Below are 18,930 nucleotides of genomic sequence, written 5' to 3'. Positions count from 1 at the left end.
ATTCTGGAAACAGGAGCTGAAGTACGTGGGTATTTGCAAGAACCTATAGTGTGCCTTTTCAGCTCATTTGCTCTAGAAAAATAAGAAATTAATCCCTCTAAAATGCAATATATTTCAATTACTAAATTCTTAACCTAAGTGTTAATGATTTCAGCAGTCTTAATTTTTCCCTTGGTTGCTCTTAATATCAGGTCTGTCCCCAGCTTTGAATCATGAACATTTTTTAAAAAAACCATTAACAGATTTGGAATAGAATTTCAGATTTGTGCTGTGCAAAAATGGGACTTCAAAATTCCCTTAATAAACAATATTACAGTTAAATTATGTGTCTTAAATTATTTGCTGCCTCCAGTTTTGGGATAGAGACAAGTAAATCAGTAGTTTACTTGCTCAGCTCTTTCCTTTGTTAATTCAGAAAACATCAAACACCTAAAATTTTGCCAGAGGTGAGATTCCTGAACCTGTTCTCCTGTCCTGAGTCCATGGAGATTGTGTAAAATGCTGCAGGAAGACTTTTACTGCAGCTAGAAATTAAAAGTAGAAAGCCATAAGGTTTTCCTCTAAGGAAGCATTCACAGGTGCCTTCACATAATGTATGCAGGGTAGTCTGTATTAGGAGGGTTGAGGCAGACCTGGATTTCCAGCACAATGACCTTGTGCAAGATTTAGGTACTGTTGTGACCTGCCATCGAGTCTAACTCAGACTCTAAAGTATGTCAGTCTGCCCCTCAAAATGTATTACTTGATTGTACTGAAAAAGCATAAAAGTAGCTCCAGGTCAGCACTGCTCCCACAGCTCCTCTTTGAAATGCAGAACAGAAAATTACCGTGTGTGTCCAGCTGCTGGCCAGGTCAATCCTACCAGCTTCAGCATCAGCACCTTTGACACATGTAAAGAAATATAAGGGTATATATGAGGAGTTTGGGTGGGGAGAAGGGTGACAAATCTAGGTAAAGGGAGACCTGGGATGAAAGGAAGCTTGCAAATTTGTTTGTAGTAGCCTTTTTAGGCTTTAATTTTTATCTTTGCAAAGGCAAAGCTAGTCCAGCTAAGCCATTAATATTACTACATTCAAATAGGAAGTAAACTGGAAACTGCAATCTCTTTCTTCTGCTCAACCTCATTAAAGAAAAAAAAAGAGGTGGAAGTGACTCTTTCTCAGTGTATGTCATATCACAGACTAGAGGACAGTCAGAAGGCACACATTTTTAAATCAAAGATTTTAAGCTCTCAAAGACAAGGATCCTGTCTTTGTAAATTTGATGAGCGGACTTCCTGAAAGGCTGGCTAACTTCATTTGAAGTGTAAGCAGCAGTATATTGCATTCATATTAGTTCAGCAATTCTAGCTTGGAGCTGGGGTTGACCAGGATAAACTTCTTTGCCAAAAGCATTAAAGAAGAGGCTACTTTTTATTTATACAGTGATCGAAAACAAAAAATGCTGTTGTAATCAAGAATGCCGTTGCTAATGACAGTTGTGTACAGTAAGAAATGCTTGTTGGAAAAGAAGCCCTCGGTATATTCTTCAAGAATGGTAACAGATAAAAATGGAATTGTTTGTAGGAGTATTAGTTCTTATAATAAAACTTATTTTTTTGTTAAAAAACAGTAGTATCAAAGAACATTGTTTTAATAGTGGAATGGTAGGTATCTGAAACAGCTTTTATCTCAGACTCCAGATCACATATACTTCTCTAGAAAAACATCAGTATATCTGTTGGTGATATGTATGTACGTATTACAATGAAATTTGCTACTTTTAATTTTCATTTTAAAAACCCAGCCCAAACCTGTGCTGATAACTTACCAGCTTGTTCCTCTGTCTCTGGAAGGACTGCCCCAAAATCAGGTATTTTCTCTAAGAAAATAATGCAAGATTATTATCACCATCATTACTTTTTCTTGTTTTGTTCTTTCACTGTATAGGAGACCATTACCTTGTGCCATCAAAATGCAGAGTTATCCAGTAAAGGTAAGTGTGTGTGAAGTTTATAGTCAGATGTTTGCCGTTCCCATGTTGTTCAACATCAGTGTTAATGCTCATGTACATCTATCAGCAGTCTTACTTATATATGGAAAAGATTTCAAAGAACTGGTAATGTATAATTACATAGAGTAAAATCTTCAGTTTGCTATTCAGAAAAATTCAAACACTTCTCATAAGTTACTCTCCAGGAAAGTACAGTGGATTTTGTACACAGAGCTCTTTTTAAAGAACTGTGAATTATAGTCTTCTTTTCTTTTTTTTTCTGAAAAAATGGCAGAAAAATAAACCAAAAGCCAGCTTTCTTTTAATGAACGTTCCTTAGAAACGTGTTTCACATCACTATTTGAAGAGTATTCAAAATTTTTCCAAATGAATGTCTCATTTTTTAAATTACTTTGACTGTTTGAAGGATTTGGTCAGAAAAATAAAAGGCTCTTAAAAATAATAGCACTGTGGTTACTTTACTGGAAGCCTAACACCTAAGTTAACTTAAATTGAAGCAAAAGCCTAGGTTTTTTGGCTTTCACATAGTTATTCCATAGCTGAAGGAAGGGTAAAAAGCCTTTGGTGCCTTTCCTTATATTGCATTTATTTCAGTTCTTGAAAAATAGTTGCAAACTAATTTAGAGCCACACTTTAGCCACGCATCAGCTCTGTGTGTCTTTGTGATAGTGAAATATTACAAAGCACATTTAAATATAAATTATGTATGTTTCTAATAGGTTTCTCATTTGTTATACCTTATATTTGAATACTACCTCATCTTTTTCCTCAGCAAGCATTCTAAATTAATATTCTAAATTAATAGCTGTTCAGTTCTTCTATTCTCAGGTGTTGAGCTATTCTCAAAACTTTTTTCTGGGCCAAGTCAAACATTTTTAGTAACTATTTATATGAATCTCACAGAATAAATGCAGAGAAAGTTACATTACAACATAAAAAGTTATCGAGAGATTGCAAAATCTGTCTACATATGTCTGTGTCTATATTTTGGTATGAATCTGACCTTAGTTCTGATTTTCATTCAAGAAAATTCATGTAATCTAGTTCAAATCAGTTTCTGTTTAGAAGTAGACTGATTTGTGTGAGTAGCATCATAGTGGGTACTGAGTACTAGAGGCAAGGCTGGGTCTCGTGTCCTCCACATTTCTGTGTATTGTTTTCTGTTGGCTGGAATATTCTGCGTCATTAGCTTTTCACTGAATAGGCTCTTTGGACAAGGGGATGTATTTTTCTTTATATAGATGAATTTAGGTTTGCAGAATTCATATATATGTGTACCTAACAAACTGATATTGAAGATTCTAGGGCACAGCTCAATATGTGGTAGTTAATTGAGGCAGACTACATAAGCAGTTGCAGGTGCAAACACTAAATTTCCACACAGAGTTGTTTCAGTCACCATTTAAGCTCTTTAGGTTAGTGGGATAGCTTTTAGTTTCAAACTGTATGCGTAATAACTGATGTATGGATAATTTCCTTGTAATTTTAGCATAATTTTTAAGAATGATACTTTAAACTTGCATATTGTCCCTGTATTGGCTCTGTGTGTCTTTTTATCTTTGCAGAAGAGTTACCCGAGAATATCAGTTTAGATGCAAAACAAATGTCAGAAACAGCTGATACTGATATGAAGAGCCACACGGGGACTAAATCAAAGTATGAAACAGAGTCAGAAAAGACTTCAGTTTCCAGGGAAACCTGGATGAGCTTTGAAGACTTCTGTGTGTGTTTCCAGTAAGGAATATAGAGTTTGGGTTTTATTCCATATAATATACAGTATAACAATGGTAAATTCAAAACATGACTATATAAAAATTGTATCTTCTTAAGAGTATAACTATCCTGCCTTTCAGGGTGGCTTCAGGGCTACTCTTCAGACCAGACTTACTGTCCCTGTTGACAGTGCGCCTGTAGCTGCAGCCCTGCTCTTTGCCTTGGGTGTGTCCTCCAGAACAGAGAGGAGAACGCCCCCACCAGCTCCATAGAGCAGCTGTCAGACTGCAGCTGGGGTGGAAGATTGTAGGTCAGGGAGTGTTGCGGCCATTAGGTCCTTTTACACCTCGTGGGGCACTGGGCAGATGCAGTCTGCGTCAGAGCAACATGATTCTAAAGTGAAAAAAAGTTGTTGCCATCAGCATAGTTTTGTTTGATCAGGTAGGTGTTTTGTCTCACTCCCTTTTCAATATAATTTCAAAGCATTTGTGCCTCTGAAAACGTAAAAAAAGCTAGTGTACTTGTAGCATCATACCTTTAGCTTCTGTCTTTCAGATTTAAGGAGCCTGGTACAATGCTTATCCTTTAGAACATCTAAAAATGCTGAGGGAAGTAATTTTATCAGAGAAACATCACTCAGTTCTTTTTTTGTTTGAATGTGTAACTGAGATTTCTTTTTGAAGCTTCTGTTTTCATAAATGAGTGTTTTCTTGAGCAGATATTAAACTCTGCTTACTCTCTAAAGGCGAATGTGTAATTTTTATACCAGCCAGCAGTACAGGAACTTTAGGAATTAAAAGTCATAGATCACTTTAGGCCTTGTTAAGATTTGCCTGCTGTTTTTAGGTAGTCCCAGGTCCAGGAAGATATGGCATTCAGGAAAAAAAAGCATCACAAGCAATATAATTTCCTTTAAAAGTCTTTCTCACAGTGTCATACAGAGAGAATGTGAAATATGAACTTTCTAACTTGTTAGCCAAAGGTTAAAGTACTGTTGACCTTTTGTAGACCAATATTAATATTAATTAAGGTATAAAGTATTTGTCATTTTCTTATCTCTAAATGAGTGAGAGTTTATTTTCACAGTCAACTGATAAAGCAGCTGTTAACAGAGCATCTTCATTGACCTTTGAAGAATTTATCCCTCAGAAGAATTAGGCACCTAAGACTTTCATTTTACTTGTCTGTTCAGTTGAAAGCTTTTCCTTCTCTGACATACCTGCATCTCAGATACAGTGAAAATAAGATGAATGTTCATAGTTCATATCAACTTTGAGAAGTGAGGAATATTTTAGTCATTGTAGGAATTGGTATGTCATCAGTAGATCAGGATCCCTGTGGAGTTTTTGAGTAATCAAAACATCGGCTCACATCTGATTCCATCCTCAATTAAAGCTGAAGCCAATTATGTCTCCCTTGGTGCCATCAAAATCAGAAAAAATTGTTGCCTGGAACTATGTAGCTCTCTGAAGGTCTGCAAACAGCACAGAACTGAAAAAACCATTAATAAAATAGATAAAACAATCCTTCCTTACAGTTATACTTTATATAACACTTTATTACAGTAATTTTCAGGTGGGCATGGGAGTTTTAGAGTAATATTAGCATGTTACCATTTATAGATTGAAAATAAACAAATTAGTGGTCTGACCTCCAATGGAAAAGTGTAGAAATGCAGCAAATATACTAATTAATTTCAGCTGCTTTCTCTGGAGATTAATTTTATTCATCTTTTTTATAACTAAAAATGTTGAACTGTCTCTGAGAAATAGCTGGGAGTCTGACTTATGAAAGTAAAATTAATATCTTGTGCAATGAAATAGACATTAACTAAAGAATGTAATTTATACTGGTTATTTTCTTACAATCATATATATCTTATATTTCAATTTTATTTTCTTCTTAGGAACCTGTATGTTTTCCACAAGCCACATACATATGCTTATAATTATCAGAAGACATGTTTTATGGTAAATGACTGTATTGTGCTTTTTTTTTGTCAATGTCTTACATAATTAGGTAACACATATATCCTAAAGGATATTGGTAGATCCTATAGAACTGCTATTACTGAAAAATAATAATGCATTAGGATTAATGTAGTCAATACAAATGTGTGTTTGCAAGCAAATATTCTGCATTATGTCTGTCTATCTATCTATCTGTGATTAAGACAAGGAAAAAATGCTGAGGAATGCCACTGCACAATAACAGAAAAATGGCATATGTAAAGAAAATTGATAGTGAATCAGATCTCTGCCCACTCTTTATTTTGATTTAAAACTACCTTTTAACAATTTGATGTCTGAATTGAATTTAATGATGATTAATCTACAGAATCTGCCCTTCAATTCTCCTTCATCTTCACCTGTCACCTAAAACCCAAATTGTGAGTCTGTTTAGCATAACCCTCCATTTTCTCTTTAAATGCTAAGTCATTTTGCTATTTACAGCATCCTGGTGCAGGGATTTAGAAATACTCCTTAGTTACATTGAAATAATGGAATTTCTTTAAATCTGTCATGCATATTATCAGAAGGTTATTCAACATGCTTGAATATCCTGTTCCAGCTCTTACATTATAGTGTATCTGAAGTGTAATTGTAGAGCACCGAAATGTAAACTCCAGGCATGAACTTCATGTAAAATCCTGTACTGAGAAGGTTAACAACATGGATTATGCTTCATAATTGTAGTACACTTGCAATTTCCCACCTCTCTGTAATCACATCACAAGAAATTTTCCTAATGACTGCATAATATACTTTCGTAAGCCATAATCAGCATTAAGACTATGTGAGGCTGTGTGCTCTTGAGCCAAACAAAACCTAACCCTTTGCTGTAAAATCGTTCTAATTTCTTACAATGAAAGAGATGAGATGTTTACAGTATGGGGTAAATTCTGTATCATGCTTATAAAAGAACATTTTAATATTATGGTAAGAAGATAAAAATACAAAAAAAAATGGCTTTATATGACTCTGGAATATCCTGGAAGACATGTACTGTAACAGTTCTGAAGAAAGAAGCTCATTCACCATTAGATTTTGAAGAATTTCTAGGAACAGTAGAATCATTCTATGGTTTCTAATATTGGCATAGGAATTATGTATTAAAGTTGAGAGTCAAAGATGTTGTCCCCATAGAGTTTTGTAGGAGAAGAACCCCTTTATGAGGGAGGATCACTCATATCTACCAATTAAAAAGTACTTATTTCTTTCAAGCTTTCTTTAATTAATTTGAATCAGAAAGTTGCAGCATGAAACAAAATTTTTGGTCTTCTGTTGCTTGTTGTTTGGCAAGTACAACTACTACACTGAGGTACATATGATGACTATAATATAAAAGTAGATATATTCTCATGCCCAAAAGCATTCTGTTTCCTTTTAGCTTTTAACTGAACATTATTATACATGCAGCATGAGGCTCTGGGCTTAAATGACATGTCTGAAATTTGGAAGAAGTAGTGACAATTAATTGCTTACTTCCCAGATCATAACTAAGGTCACCATATAGGAAGTCTTAGTCCTATTTTGTATAAGGCCAGTCAGATAACATTCAATGGAAATGAAGGATGAACAAATGTCCATTTTTCTATACAGTCTACTGATGATGAAGTCTTCTATTATTTACTTGTGGACAGTCTGATGCCCATTGAAATCCTGGTTAGCTTTTCTGCATTAGTACACTGGTATGTTACTGAAGGTAAGGCCAACACAAAAAATGTTAATGTTGTGTTTTCCCTTTCTTGAATATGTTTGTGCTGTTGTGTTTGTCTGTTGTGGACTTGGGCACAGTTTGAGAGTTTAGCAAGAGTTTGAAATAGTCAAATTGATTTTAAGAAATACACTGATATTCAAGCAATACTTCGTCATTATTTCATATTGATGATGAACATTTTCATGAAAGGATCTCTCCCTTTACTGTTTATTATGATTTGCTGGAAGCTTTTCATTTGTATATTCCTGGAATGGATTTCCTTGTGTTTCTTGGAGTTTCTTTTCTACAGATTCCATTCTTGCAAGCTAACTTATGCCTTAGCTGATCATAATGCAGCAAAAACAGCAACATAACCAAAGTATATTTCTGAAATTATTTTTAAACTGGTTCACAATAAGCTTTCCAGTACATTTAAAGTTGGCTTTTTCAAGATCTAGCAACTTGAATGATTTAAATAGAAATCTCTTGTATTTAATGAAAAACATAGAATGGAATTCAGGAAAGCTAAGGCATTTTATGGTAGTTGGCTTAGATTAATCAGATATTTAAACATTGGACATGGATGTAATTTTATTGCATCTGGAGTAGAGAGAACCAAAAGAAAGTTTAAAAAACCAAACTGACCATTCTGTGTAGATAGTTAAACTATAGGCTATAAGTATAAATAAACATAAATGAATACAAGTTTTTTATGGCTGTTTGCTTCCTTTGTATGTGGACAGAAAGGGTTTCTATGGAGTTTTATAGCAGCCTTAAGTGCCTTGGAAGATGTCTGATGTATACATCTTAGTAACACATTCTTTTAACCACGATTTTCTAGCAAATGGTACAAATAAGCCATGTTTTGTACCACCAATGCATTTTAAATGACTGGATTTTTCTGTGTTAGTGAAGGCCACAGGAAGACTTTAATAAGTGTCAAGTAGCTACAGATTCTGCATAGGTGTGTCTGAATGTTATTGTTATTCACCCTCCCCATATTGTGTGGGTTGTATTTTCTTGGGTTTTTTTCTTAATCTAGGTACTAAACAAGAATGTTCAATGGGTGTGCTGAGGGTTGAACGTTTTTCTTGGAAATCTGTGACTCCTGGGGAACTTGTGTTAAAGATACATACCTCTGCAACCAAAGCTACTGTGGTAAATCTTCCTGTTGGGTATGTATGAGGCTTCATTTCTGTCCTGACTCTTTAGCTAAGGCTTGAAATGATTGCTTACTTTACACAGTAACACAGGAAGAGTTTATTTCCTAAAACAAAAGCTTTTGGACTATCAGACTAGTTGATAGGTAGGATTTGGTAAGACTGTCAAATTGCTGTGAATTTGCTAAAACTTTTATAGAGATTTTGAGTTCTTTACTCATGCTTAAGAGCATTTAACTAGAAAAATCACAGATTTGCTAAAAAAAAAATACTTAAATTCTTACAAATTCCTACTTAGAAGTGTTTCTAACTAGAATGATTCAAAATGTTCCCTGGAGTAGCAAGAAATATGTAAGGATTAGCATTTTTAGTGGAACTGTAAAAGCTTGATGATACCATAGGAGGTTTCAATGCTTTTTTTGAAACAGGATTTATGAAACATAACAGGAGAAATTCTAACATTATCCATGAAGTCTTGCATGTCTTACTTCCCATTCACATACTGCTCAATATGATTTTTTTCTCTTTGCATGTAACACTAAATATTCAGTGTGGGGCATTGGCTGATTCTTTAAATAAAGAAATAGGTAAAAAGCAAGAGCACTTGATATGTTATTTTCTGAAAACCTTTCCAGGCAAACCAGGAAAACAAAATCTTCATGTCTTGTCATAAGCATAACATTGCTGACTAATTTACTGAGGCCTTCTACTTTTCCAAAAAGAGAAAATCACCAGTTTCATCTCAAAGAGATGAAACAAAATGTATTTTTAAAAGATTAAGTAAGATGTCAAATAAATAGGCATAGAAAGAAAACACCACAACACTAGCATGCTGAAATTAAATCAAAGATCTTTAATAGTGCTCTTTATTTGTTTTGATTCAGACTAAAACTGGAATAGTTATTATGATGTTTATAGACTGCATTCACATCTAGTTCTGCATTCACATGTATTTTCTTAGTATAGTTTCTAAAAGTTGTATCTCTCTGTACTGTAGGGAGGCTAAAAATGTGTATCTTTTTGCACCTGTAAATTTCAAGCTAAGAGATACTATCATCTCTAATTTATAAGCTTCCCACCTTTGATTTTCTCTACTCCAGTCAGAGACAGGAGGCTTTCAGTCAGATTTAGTTTACAAAAGGTATGGGAGACAAATGGGCTTATTGACGACTTCCCCATTTTATTCCAAAAGAGAAGTCTCTTGGTAAGCATGGAAGGCATTCTCTTCCCACTGTCTGTTAGTGGCTAAGGGACATTTAAATTTCAGTTGAAAGAAGATGTAATTAAAAAATGCCAGTGTGTGTGTGGGGCATTAACTCTCCTTTATTACTCTCACTGCTGGATCTCTGGTTAACTCTTTGAAGCTGTGGCCTGGATAAGCTTCTCCAGCTAAATGCAATTCTGACAATGATATTACCAAATGCATGGAAAGAAAACTTAAGAATTGCTGGAATTAAAAAAAAAAGTTGGTTGGTTTGTTTTCTTGCTTATAGGCGACACATACTGCTCTTCACAGTAAATTGTCCCATAGGGCACCACATTCATCTGTGTACCATGGTGCCATGTGTCTTTGGAGAAGAGGATGCTGTGATGCCAGCTCTTCAGAAGGTATGCATAATGACTAAGCAAACATTGTTATAACAGATTTTTAAAATATTAATTAAAGTGATGTAGCATCGGATTTCCATTTAGAGTTACTATGCTCAGTGGTATGGTATTAATTTTAGTATGAAATTGATAAGGACATTAAAGATACATGTTTTACAGCACAACAGGTACTGGGTGCATATTGCAAAAGTTATCTTACATAAATACATAAGTTAGCACTAGGTAGTATTGTGGTTTACATAGAAGAGCAGCATAAAATATCAAAAATACTCTTGTTGAAATACATAAGTCAGAGTAGCACATAACTCACTTTTTGAAGCATGTCATAAAATACATGTATAAATATTAATTAATATTAAAAAATACCTGCCTATTAAATAAATTCTCACATCAGTAAAGTATGTTTTGTCCCATGAGATCGCATATTACCAGGTCCCAGAGCAGCTTTTATATCTAAAATGAGCAATTTAATAAAACAACTTTTCATAGCTGAGATAAGAGGCCCAGAGGAGAAATTACTACAGCTTTTGTTCTTCATTGTCCATAATCCAGAGAGATACCACTCTCATCCATATTTTCAAGATTTCATTAGCAAGCAGTAGGCTCAAATATTTGTTGAGGTCCCTGAGGGGAGGAAATACGGTTTCTAGAGAAAATTCGTGCAAAAATGTTTTAAAAGGTGAGTGTAACAGCAAATTTACATAGCAGTGTAGATTCTGGGTCCTAATAACAGAGCACTAGAACAGCTTGTGCAAATTTATCACAATTTATTGTAGTAAAGAAGTTGAAATATAAGAAATTGGGGCATTAAAAATATCTTGTGACTGGACTATCCACTTGTCTTCAATTTTTGGATGAGAAGCTATTTATCATCAAGAAAATAAAGCAGAATTTTATCCTTGGGTCTTCTCCACACTTCTTTTTGAAGACAGCAATTTCTCTGCAGACTTTCATTTTCAGGAAAGTGTCCACATTCTTGCACAGAAATCCTGATGAAGATTAATGATGCTTTAGGCAGCATGTATTTGATCATTGTTTTCAGCAGGATACAAATACTAATTTGTCCTTTTATAACAGAAGATGCTGAGCCCTACAGCTGACAGTCTTATTATCACTGCAGTACAAAGTCTCTATACGGATCTTACTTTTGATTAAATTTCCTAGGACTAATAATATGGGAATAAATTTCCTAGGACTAATAATATGGGAATAAATAATGAATAGATATCTCTTGTGGTGCCTGTTATTTATTTCACTAGCTAAAATCAGTGAGAATTTTATATGCTTTTGAATATCAGAGATGTAATTGATTTTACAGTTTATAATAACAACTGCATGAATTCAGGAAATTTTTTTACTTCATCACAGAAAGAAAGCTTGTATTCTGTCATAGCCCAGAAAGAAAACAAAAGAAAATCTTAAAGCAATCTTTCTAACGATGGTTGGTTTATTCTCTCCCCCCAGGAGAGCTCTCGATTTATGGAACAGGCTACAGCTATCCTGAAAGCTGTTGGAAATGTGATAAATAATTTCAGCAGTAAGGATGAACTTCCTAAAGCCTTGAAGGAATTGGAAGTAGCTCATTGTCCTCCTGGCCTCCATGGTACTAAAATGGCTAAAGAAAATGTCAAGGTGAACAAACAATTTTAATGAATGCGTATATAAAAGCTACAGAAGCTGGATTACTGCTTAACATTCTCATTACTCTGTTCAAAACAATGCCTGTGCATTTAATAAGGACCACCTGCATGCTCTGAATGTGGCATTCGTTATAACGTGTAAGCCCAAATGGCATAACTTGCAACTGTATGATAATTACCTTCTTTTAATAAGAAAAATTTCAATGTGCACAGAGTAGCACATTCTAAATTGAGTCTATTTTTGTCAGTCTAGTTTAGCATACTTTGGGGCAGAAAGCATGAGCTGTTTTTATATTACAACTTTATTTTGAATTTAAAACATACTACCTGAAATGCAGAAAAGTCTAATGGCTCCTTTCTGTGCCTAATGTTGATGGAACAGGAAAACATTATTACAGCTTATGTTTATGAAGGCAGTAATGAGTTCTTTCATTCACAGTATTTTTAGTTGGTTTTCTTCGTTTCTTGAAACTGCAGCATTCTTATTTAACTTTTCTGCTCTGTATGTGTGATAAATTAAAGGTACATGATGAAAACATTACACTTTTCTGTAGATCTCTATGCTATAGCTTTCCAATATTGTAAAAAGATGGGAAAAAAAATTTTTATAGAATCACTAATTTTTATGTGTATGCAAATGTTGATAATATTGCTATAACTTGATTTTTCTGCACTCAGTAGCTTATATATTCCAGATTCATTTATTTTCATCAAAGTACTAGAAAGCTCACACAGTTTAGGCTGTATAGTTTAGAAGACTGAATAGAAGAAAGGGCTTAATATTTTTATAATCACTGATATTAAAAATTAGAACACCTAAGCTAGCAGTTTTATAGATGGGTTTGACACCAGGCTCAAATTCAGCAAAATAACAAAATTAAAAGAGAATGATTACAGGTGCACCACTCATAAAAGAGGTAATTTTCATGCCAAGTCCACCAGGAAAAAAAAATTGGTTTGAACTCAGGAATGGAATATACAAATTTTAAATGCATATGCTCATATGAAATATGTGCAAAACTTAGAGACCTTAAGAAAAATTCAGGAGTCATAAACACAGATATCTCTTCATCTCTCACCCTCTAAGAAGACCAATGTATAGCTGAAAAAGAATAAAAAGACAGAAATTGGATAAATGAAAGGCATTGAGCTGACAGTGATTCAAGAATGAAAATATGAAAATTATCTATCTTTAATACAAACAGAGAAAATATATTCTGAGTGCAAGAAAGAATCTACTATATTCTTTCTTCCCTAGTCTTACAAATTTAAAAATAAAGGATGTGTTTATTAGTATTAAAATACATAAATTGTTTCCAGAAAGCAGAAAAGTATGAAACTAAGGACAATGAAAGAGAAAAATCATGTCTTTTCCAGTAAGTTGTTACTATGTTTTTCAAGTCAGATTATGAAACAAATTCTGAAAAACACTCTAAAATTCCCATCTACTAGGAGTGGGGGAGGAAGAGACTGGATTTCTGATCTTTAAAGAGCATCAATATGTCAAAAGAAATAGTGCCAAATCTTCCCATGATGTGGCACCTCCTAGAAAGCATTCCCATTCAGTTAACAGTCTCTGTTCTCCATCCCTGAGTGTAGAAGTCCCATTGTCATGATAGCAATTATAATATGTTCTTCTGTCTTCTGGTATGACACCATCAACCCCCTATGCATAAACTAGTAGGATGTTTTTGGGTGATAAACACACTGTAGAATAAGTAATATTTTCTTATTTTTATAAGCCAGGCATGAAACAGGTTTTCTCTTGATTGTTGTCTTAAAGCATTGTAGTCCTGCAGTTTGGATTAATTTTCAGATATAGTATTTGTTAGAGGAAGTTAAAGACTTCATTTATACATCATAAGAGAAGAGGGGAACAGTTTTTGAAACAATAATGAGAAGCAGTATAAATCAGTCTTTAAAAATGAATCATTCTTTTAATGCTTTTCCTCTTTCTGATTTTAGGTTTTCAATAATGCATTTTGGTATTTGATCAAATCTGTATTAGACAAGAAGGATCTTAACAGATATAAATTTGCCTTCAGATCCTTCACTTTGGATTTTAAAGGCACCGATATTTCTGGGGATGACACTGTGTTTTCAGGTAACGTATTGATATTGCTAATCACTTCAAATATATCTGCCCATCCTTATTTTCAGGGAAGTCAGCTCTTCTCTGTTCTTGTTTTTTCTTGCTTAAGTAGGCACAGTTAATTTTTAAGCCTAGGACTTTTACTGCTGACAGCACATCTGAGGCTCATCTCAGAATAGAAATGATCCTTTTCCTTGTTCCAGAAAGTATGTTTACCCTTTGTTAATTTATAAGACTGCTCTTTGTCTTCCTTGAGTTGCATTTGTCAGTATTGACAAACATTAACAAACATATCCGGTTTTTTTACCTGATGTACTGCAGCTCATCACTTTTGTTCATATTATCAGCTGAAAAGACCTTAAATGCATATATTGTTCACAAAATGAGAGTGAAGGAAGACTCAAGTTAGTACCTTCATTGAAGTTCAACTATTTCTTAGTTATGGGTTGAGAGGTTTTTGTTTGGTTGCAGAGGGGAGGGGTATTTTAATTTTTTTTGTCCTGCTCGCTTGGTTGGTTGCTTCTTTTTAAGTTTGCTGTTTGTAAAATTATTGTATTGCCTGGCTAATGTAGGGTGGAACCAGCTACAGCACCATCTGCCTCTTCTCCAGCCTGTTGTTAGGGCGTCCTGTGTACCTGAATGTAATCTGAGAGGAGCCATTGGAAAGCCAAATATTTATGAAAAGCAGGGATAATTCTCTTCCCTCTGTTTCTTTGCTTCATTTTTTATGCAGGCTGGAGGCATATGCAGTTACAATTAAGTTTGCCTGGCAACCAAATATATGGCTCTTCTCCATTTTAGGACTTATTTTTCAGTCTCTGTAACTTTTTAATCTATTAATATTAGCATTTAATTTATTAACAAAAGCCTTATGTATATGGTTTCATATCACAACAGAAAAATCATTTATCTGATTGGTGGGAAGAGACATGATCACCATTTGAAGGCTTTTTATGGGGACTTAGCTTTTCCTCTGTCTATTTTGAACTTACAGAATATAAAGTGTTTCTACTGGGTCAAACAAAATGGTACTAACTTCCTTTTGATTAGTCAGTTTATTATGGAAAATTAGTATAAAAAACTAAATTAAAATTTATACAAATATCTTTACTGACTCCTGACACAATGTTGTAATACTTCTCTCCTTTAAAGAAAGCACTTATAAGTATGTATACTTGTCTCTCTTTACTGGGAACTTTCCTCTGAATCTCCTCTCTTCTGAAGGTTATTCTCCTGTGAGACATCAGGTATTTTTCAGAGAATTGCATCCCATGACAAGAGTATATTACAAGGGTCAGCATATTGACATTTATCACACCACTTGAAGTAAACAACACCTGTCACATTTTTAAAGATAACTGTGCTACTGATTTCTGTATTCAAAAAAAAAAACCTTAAACACTTGTCAGCAATAGAAGACATTTTTTTAAATAGATTTGAATAATTAGCACAGTTGACAGGTTGTAGCAAAGATCTCATATAAATTACTAAAGTATGAGATCCACTGTGACAGAATATTTTTTAGGAGTTGGGCAGTGAATCAAAAAAGTGGGATAAATATATGGAGAAAGTTCTGTTTCAGTTTTGCTTCCTCCAGTGTCCAAGATATCCTTTGAAATTATTTTCTTTTCTAGAATTAAATTACAAGAGATCCCTTTGGGACCAGAAAGGTAATTGTTTCCCTTTGGATTTATTGACGCTGGACATTTTTTGACCTTTATTGACTTTTTGCCCTGCTAAATAAATGTTGCTTTGGAGTAAATGCATGCTTTTGTCCAGGCTCCATCCAGAACTCTAAAGAAATAAAGCATAAACCAAGTGAAATGTCAAGGAAAGACAGGTAGATAGCAGGAAAAACCAGTTGAAAACTGCACTGTAGAAAGGCCTAGAAGGATTGGCATCAGCTTATTGCCCTGGCCCACATTAGCACTGCTGCATTGTCAGGTTAGTTGCTCAAGTCTTGTCACAACTTGAAGTAGTTACTCTTTGGAACCTAATAGACTCCAGTGTAAATACCATAACAGATGACTGAAATATTTTTGTCATCTGTATCTGCGAATATATCAGGTTAAATGTGAGCTTTTTTTGAAAGATCACCTCCATTTTATGTTGGCATATTCATTTTCCACTGTGTGCTGAATTAATCTCAGGGTTTACCAAGGGCAAGGATATTATGATTCCCAGCAGTTAGTGGTCATGCCTGGTAAGGTTTCTGAGAAGCCACCCTGAAAATGGTCTAGTCATATTTATTTGTCTGCCAAGTATCCATCCCCATGGAGCAAATAGCAGAAGAACCACAAGAAGCGAGTGGAAGATCATGCCATGTGAACATACGAAAAAAAGATGGAAGTGTCTGAAGCTGAGTGCTTCACCATGGCATGGCTCTTCCTGTTGTATTCTGGAAAGAGAGTGAATAAAGGGGCCCTGCAGAACTTTGGGCAGTCATGAGGCGCTGAATTTACTGAGGTATGTGATGCTTCCTGGGAAAGGAAGCGTATATCAGGATGATGTTACACAAGAGACAGTGTTGGCAATTCAAAACTGCCTGCCTGCTCTCTGTTGTACATGTTCTTTGTTTACCTTGTCCTGGTTTCATTGCGCCCAGTAGTGAGCCAGTGGTCTGTGGCACTGATTTTCAGGAGTCTCAAACACTTGAGAGTCATTTAGGCACATTTCAAGGGCTACATTTCTTTCTCATGGATAAATTCCAACTTTGAAGTTGGAAGTGAAGTGCCCTGTGCGTACTGTTCTCTTAAAACCTTCTGGTCTGAAATTCTATCTAGAAGTTGAGCTGTTCTCTATGAACTTATCTGTGAAACTGTATTTGAGAAGTCCTGCTCAGTTCTTTTTCAGAACAAGCTTCTCTCTCCTCCAGAAGCATAGGTTCAGATGAGTGATTATACAGTTGTGTTGTGTGACTGAAAAGAGAATTCTTAACATTTGTTTCTTCTTGCACTTTGGATTTGCACTTGAGTTTCCCTAAGAGGTGAGGGGAAGTTGGACATTATTTGGTTGAATATGTGAAGTGCCTCTTGAGTACATGCAAAATACTCCTTTTTCAAAAAAATCATTGTTAAATTGCCTCCGAGAAAACTGCAGTGATTTTATGGTGAACAAAGTCTTGCTAGGCTGCTTTGAAAGCTTCAGTTTTATTATTAGCAGGGTGTTTTCTGATTAACAGCTGAGGCGTGTCAGAGATTTTTGACAAATCTGTGTTCAATCATAATGTCAAATTTGAAACATGCACTAGTTCAATATTGATTGATTTAAAGCATTCTCTAGTTCAATAATGATTGATTCAAAGCATTTCAGAGTACACATTTCTCTGCTTATAAGAAAAAATAGTAAGAAAGGTTAAGTAAAAAAAAACCTTTAAAGATCAGAATATTTAATTTAGACTTCATTATTTTGACTTAAATATTGCAAAGAAAAATATTTTTGTTCCTATGACATTGTATAAAAAGATTAGAACAAAAAAGAAACTCCTTAGGAATATATACTTTAGGAATACATACTCATAATTTTTGGGTTTTGGCCTGATCTGTGGTAACTTGTGACAGTTTCTATTAATGGAATTGATTTCTGTGTAACAGTCCATCCAAATTTTTTATATTTGTGTTTTCAGAAACAGTTTAACATTTAACTAACTGTGTGTATAGCCATATATTCTTTATCCTCACAAATAAAATGTTTTATTTATAGAGATATAGGTACTTATTTCTAGTTATGGAGGCCGCTTGACATCCTCAGTGGATGAAGTTTTCAGCTGATTCATAGGGCAACACCAGGCCAATACTTTTTGTGTGTACTTTTCTATATTATTGATTCCTGTTCCATGTTAGGATGTTCTTACTCATCAAGTCAATCTGTGTATGTGTGTGTTCATATATATACAACTTCTACTTTATAATACATTATTTTCCCTTATATGGGGAATGTAGGCTCTGCAGCAAAACTCATTCTTCCGAGCTAAAACATGTGCTGAAAATTGAAGTTTATTTCCCTTCTGTGAAAATAATGATTAGTGGGGTCAGAAGTCATCTTGCCACTGTGTTATTTAGTTGTAAAATAGACAAGATTTAGATCGGACAAATTCATTTTGAAATGTGTTACAGTGATGAATGAATGGGAGAGCCAAAACCTTTCCAGAGGTGCACAGACAGGACTCATCTTAGAACATGTTAAATTCCAGCTGGATATTAGGAAGCCATTTTTCACCATAAGGCTAATCAAAACTTGGAAAAGAAAATTAAATTATGGTCTCCATGATTATGGAAGTATTAAATAATGAACTGGACATTTACTCAAGAACATGAGCAACCTATTCTAAATTCATCCCACTTTGGATGTGGGATCAGACCAGATGACCTTCAGGGGTCCCCTCCAGTCTGTATTATTCTGTGACTGATTATATGCTTCTCTTTTATAAAAGTGGTTGTGCCATTCATATTGTTGAGTCCTAATCTGGTTTATATTGAAGTGGGCTTGTGTAATCTTTCAGCCCCCAAGTATTAAAGAAGCTTTCTAGCATTTGCAAATGCAATAGTGGTAAGAAATGATGGTTTGAGAACACAGCCAGATTTAGCAATATTGAATAAAAGTGATTAGATTGAAATGTGTGATCTGGCTGATGAAAGCAGTATCTTAAGATAGTTTCTTTGCCTGCAGTGTTGTCTACATTTTTCAAGCAGATTCCTCTTCTCCTTTTTGTTTGTTGGTACTTCTTTTTGCAGCTCTTCTTCCTTCCTATCATGCTCTTCTTCCTTCCTACCATTTGTTTCATATGTGTGCAGTTCCAAACTACCCCCAGGCACTGGCCTCTTGTTGCTCCCCACACCCTTCCCTAAGTCCTGGTGCTGATGGCTCCCAGGATGCTAACTTTAGGCAAGAATGCCTTCAAAGAGCTCATTGCTAGCCTCTCAGAACCTACTAATTATGTTCCACTTCAAAACTCTTTGGTAACAGAAAGTCAGTCAGATAAATGAACTCTCCCTTTATCATAGATCTTACCCTTATTCCATGGTTC

At 34.7% G+C, this 18,930-nt stretch overlaps 1 protein-coding gene across 1 annotated transcript in view; it reads left to right on the top strand.

Moving 5' to 3' along the window:
- ADGB (androglobin) overlaps positions 1-18,930 on the top strand; it is an 89,176-nt gene that overhangs the window by 35,693 nt on the left and 34,553 nt on the right. The window contains exons 13-20 of the mRNA XM_069010431.1: positions 1,929-1,974; positions 3,561-3,726; positions 5,612-5,675; positions 7,308-7,410; positions 8,447-8,579; positions 10,058-10,172; positions 11,637-11,804; positions 13,778-13,916. Coding sequence (XP_068866532.1) covers positions 1,929-1,974; positions 3,561-3,726; positions 5,612-5,675; positions 7,308-7,410; positions 8,447-8,579; positions 10,058-10,172; positions 11,637-11,804; positions 13,778-13,916 — 934 coding nt within the window. The remainder of the gene's footprint in view (positions 1-1,928; positions 1,975-3,560; positions 3,727-5,611; positions 5,676-7,307; positions 7,411-8,446; positions 8,580-10,057; positions 10,173-11,636; positions 11,805-13,777; positions 13,917-18,930) is intronic.

Source organism: Aphelocoma coerulescens, chromosome 3 (assembly GCF_041296385.1).
Source record: "Aphelocoma coerulescens isolate FSJ_1873_10779 chromosome 3, UR_Acoe_1.0, whole genome shotgun sequence".
NCBI lineage: Eukaryota > Metazoa > Chordata > Aves > Passeriformes > Corvidae > Aphelocoma > Aphelocoma coerulescens.
The sequence above is the reverse complement of the archived record's forward strand: the minus strand, read 5'-3'. Positions and strand labels throughout refer to the sequence as shown.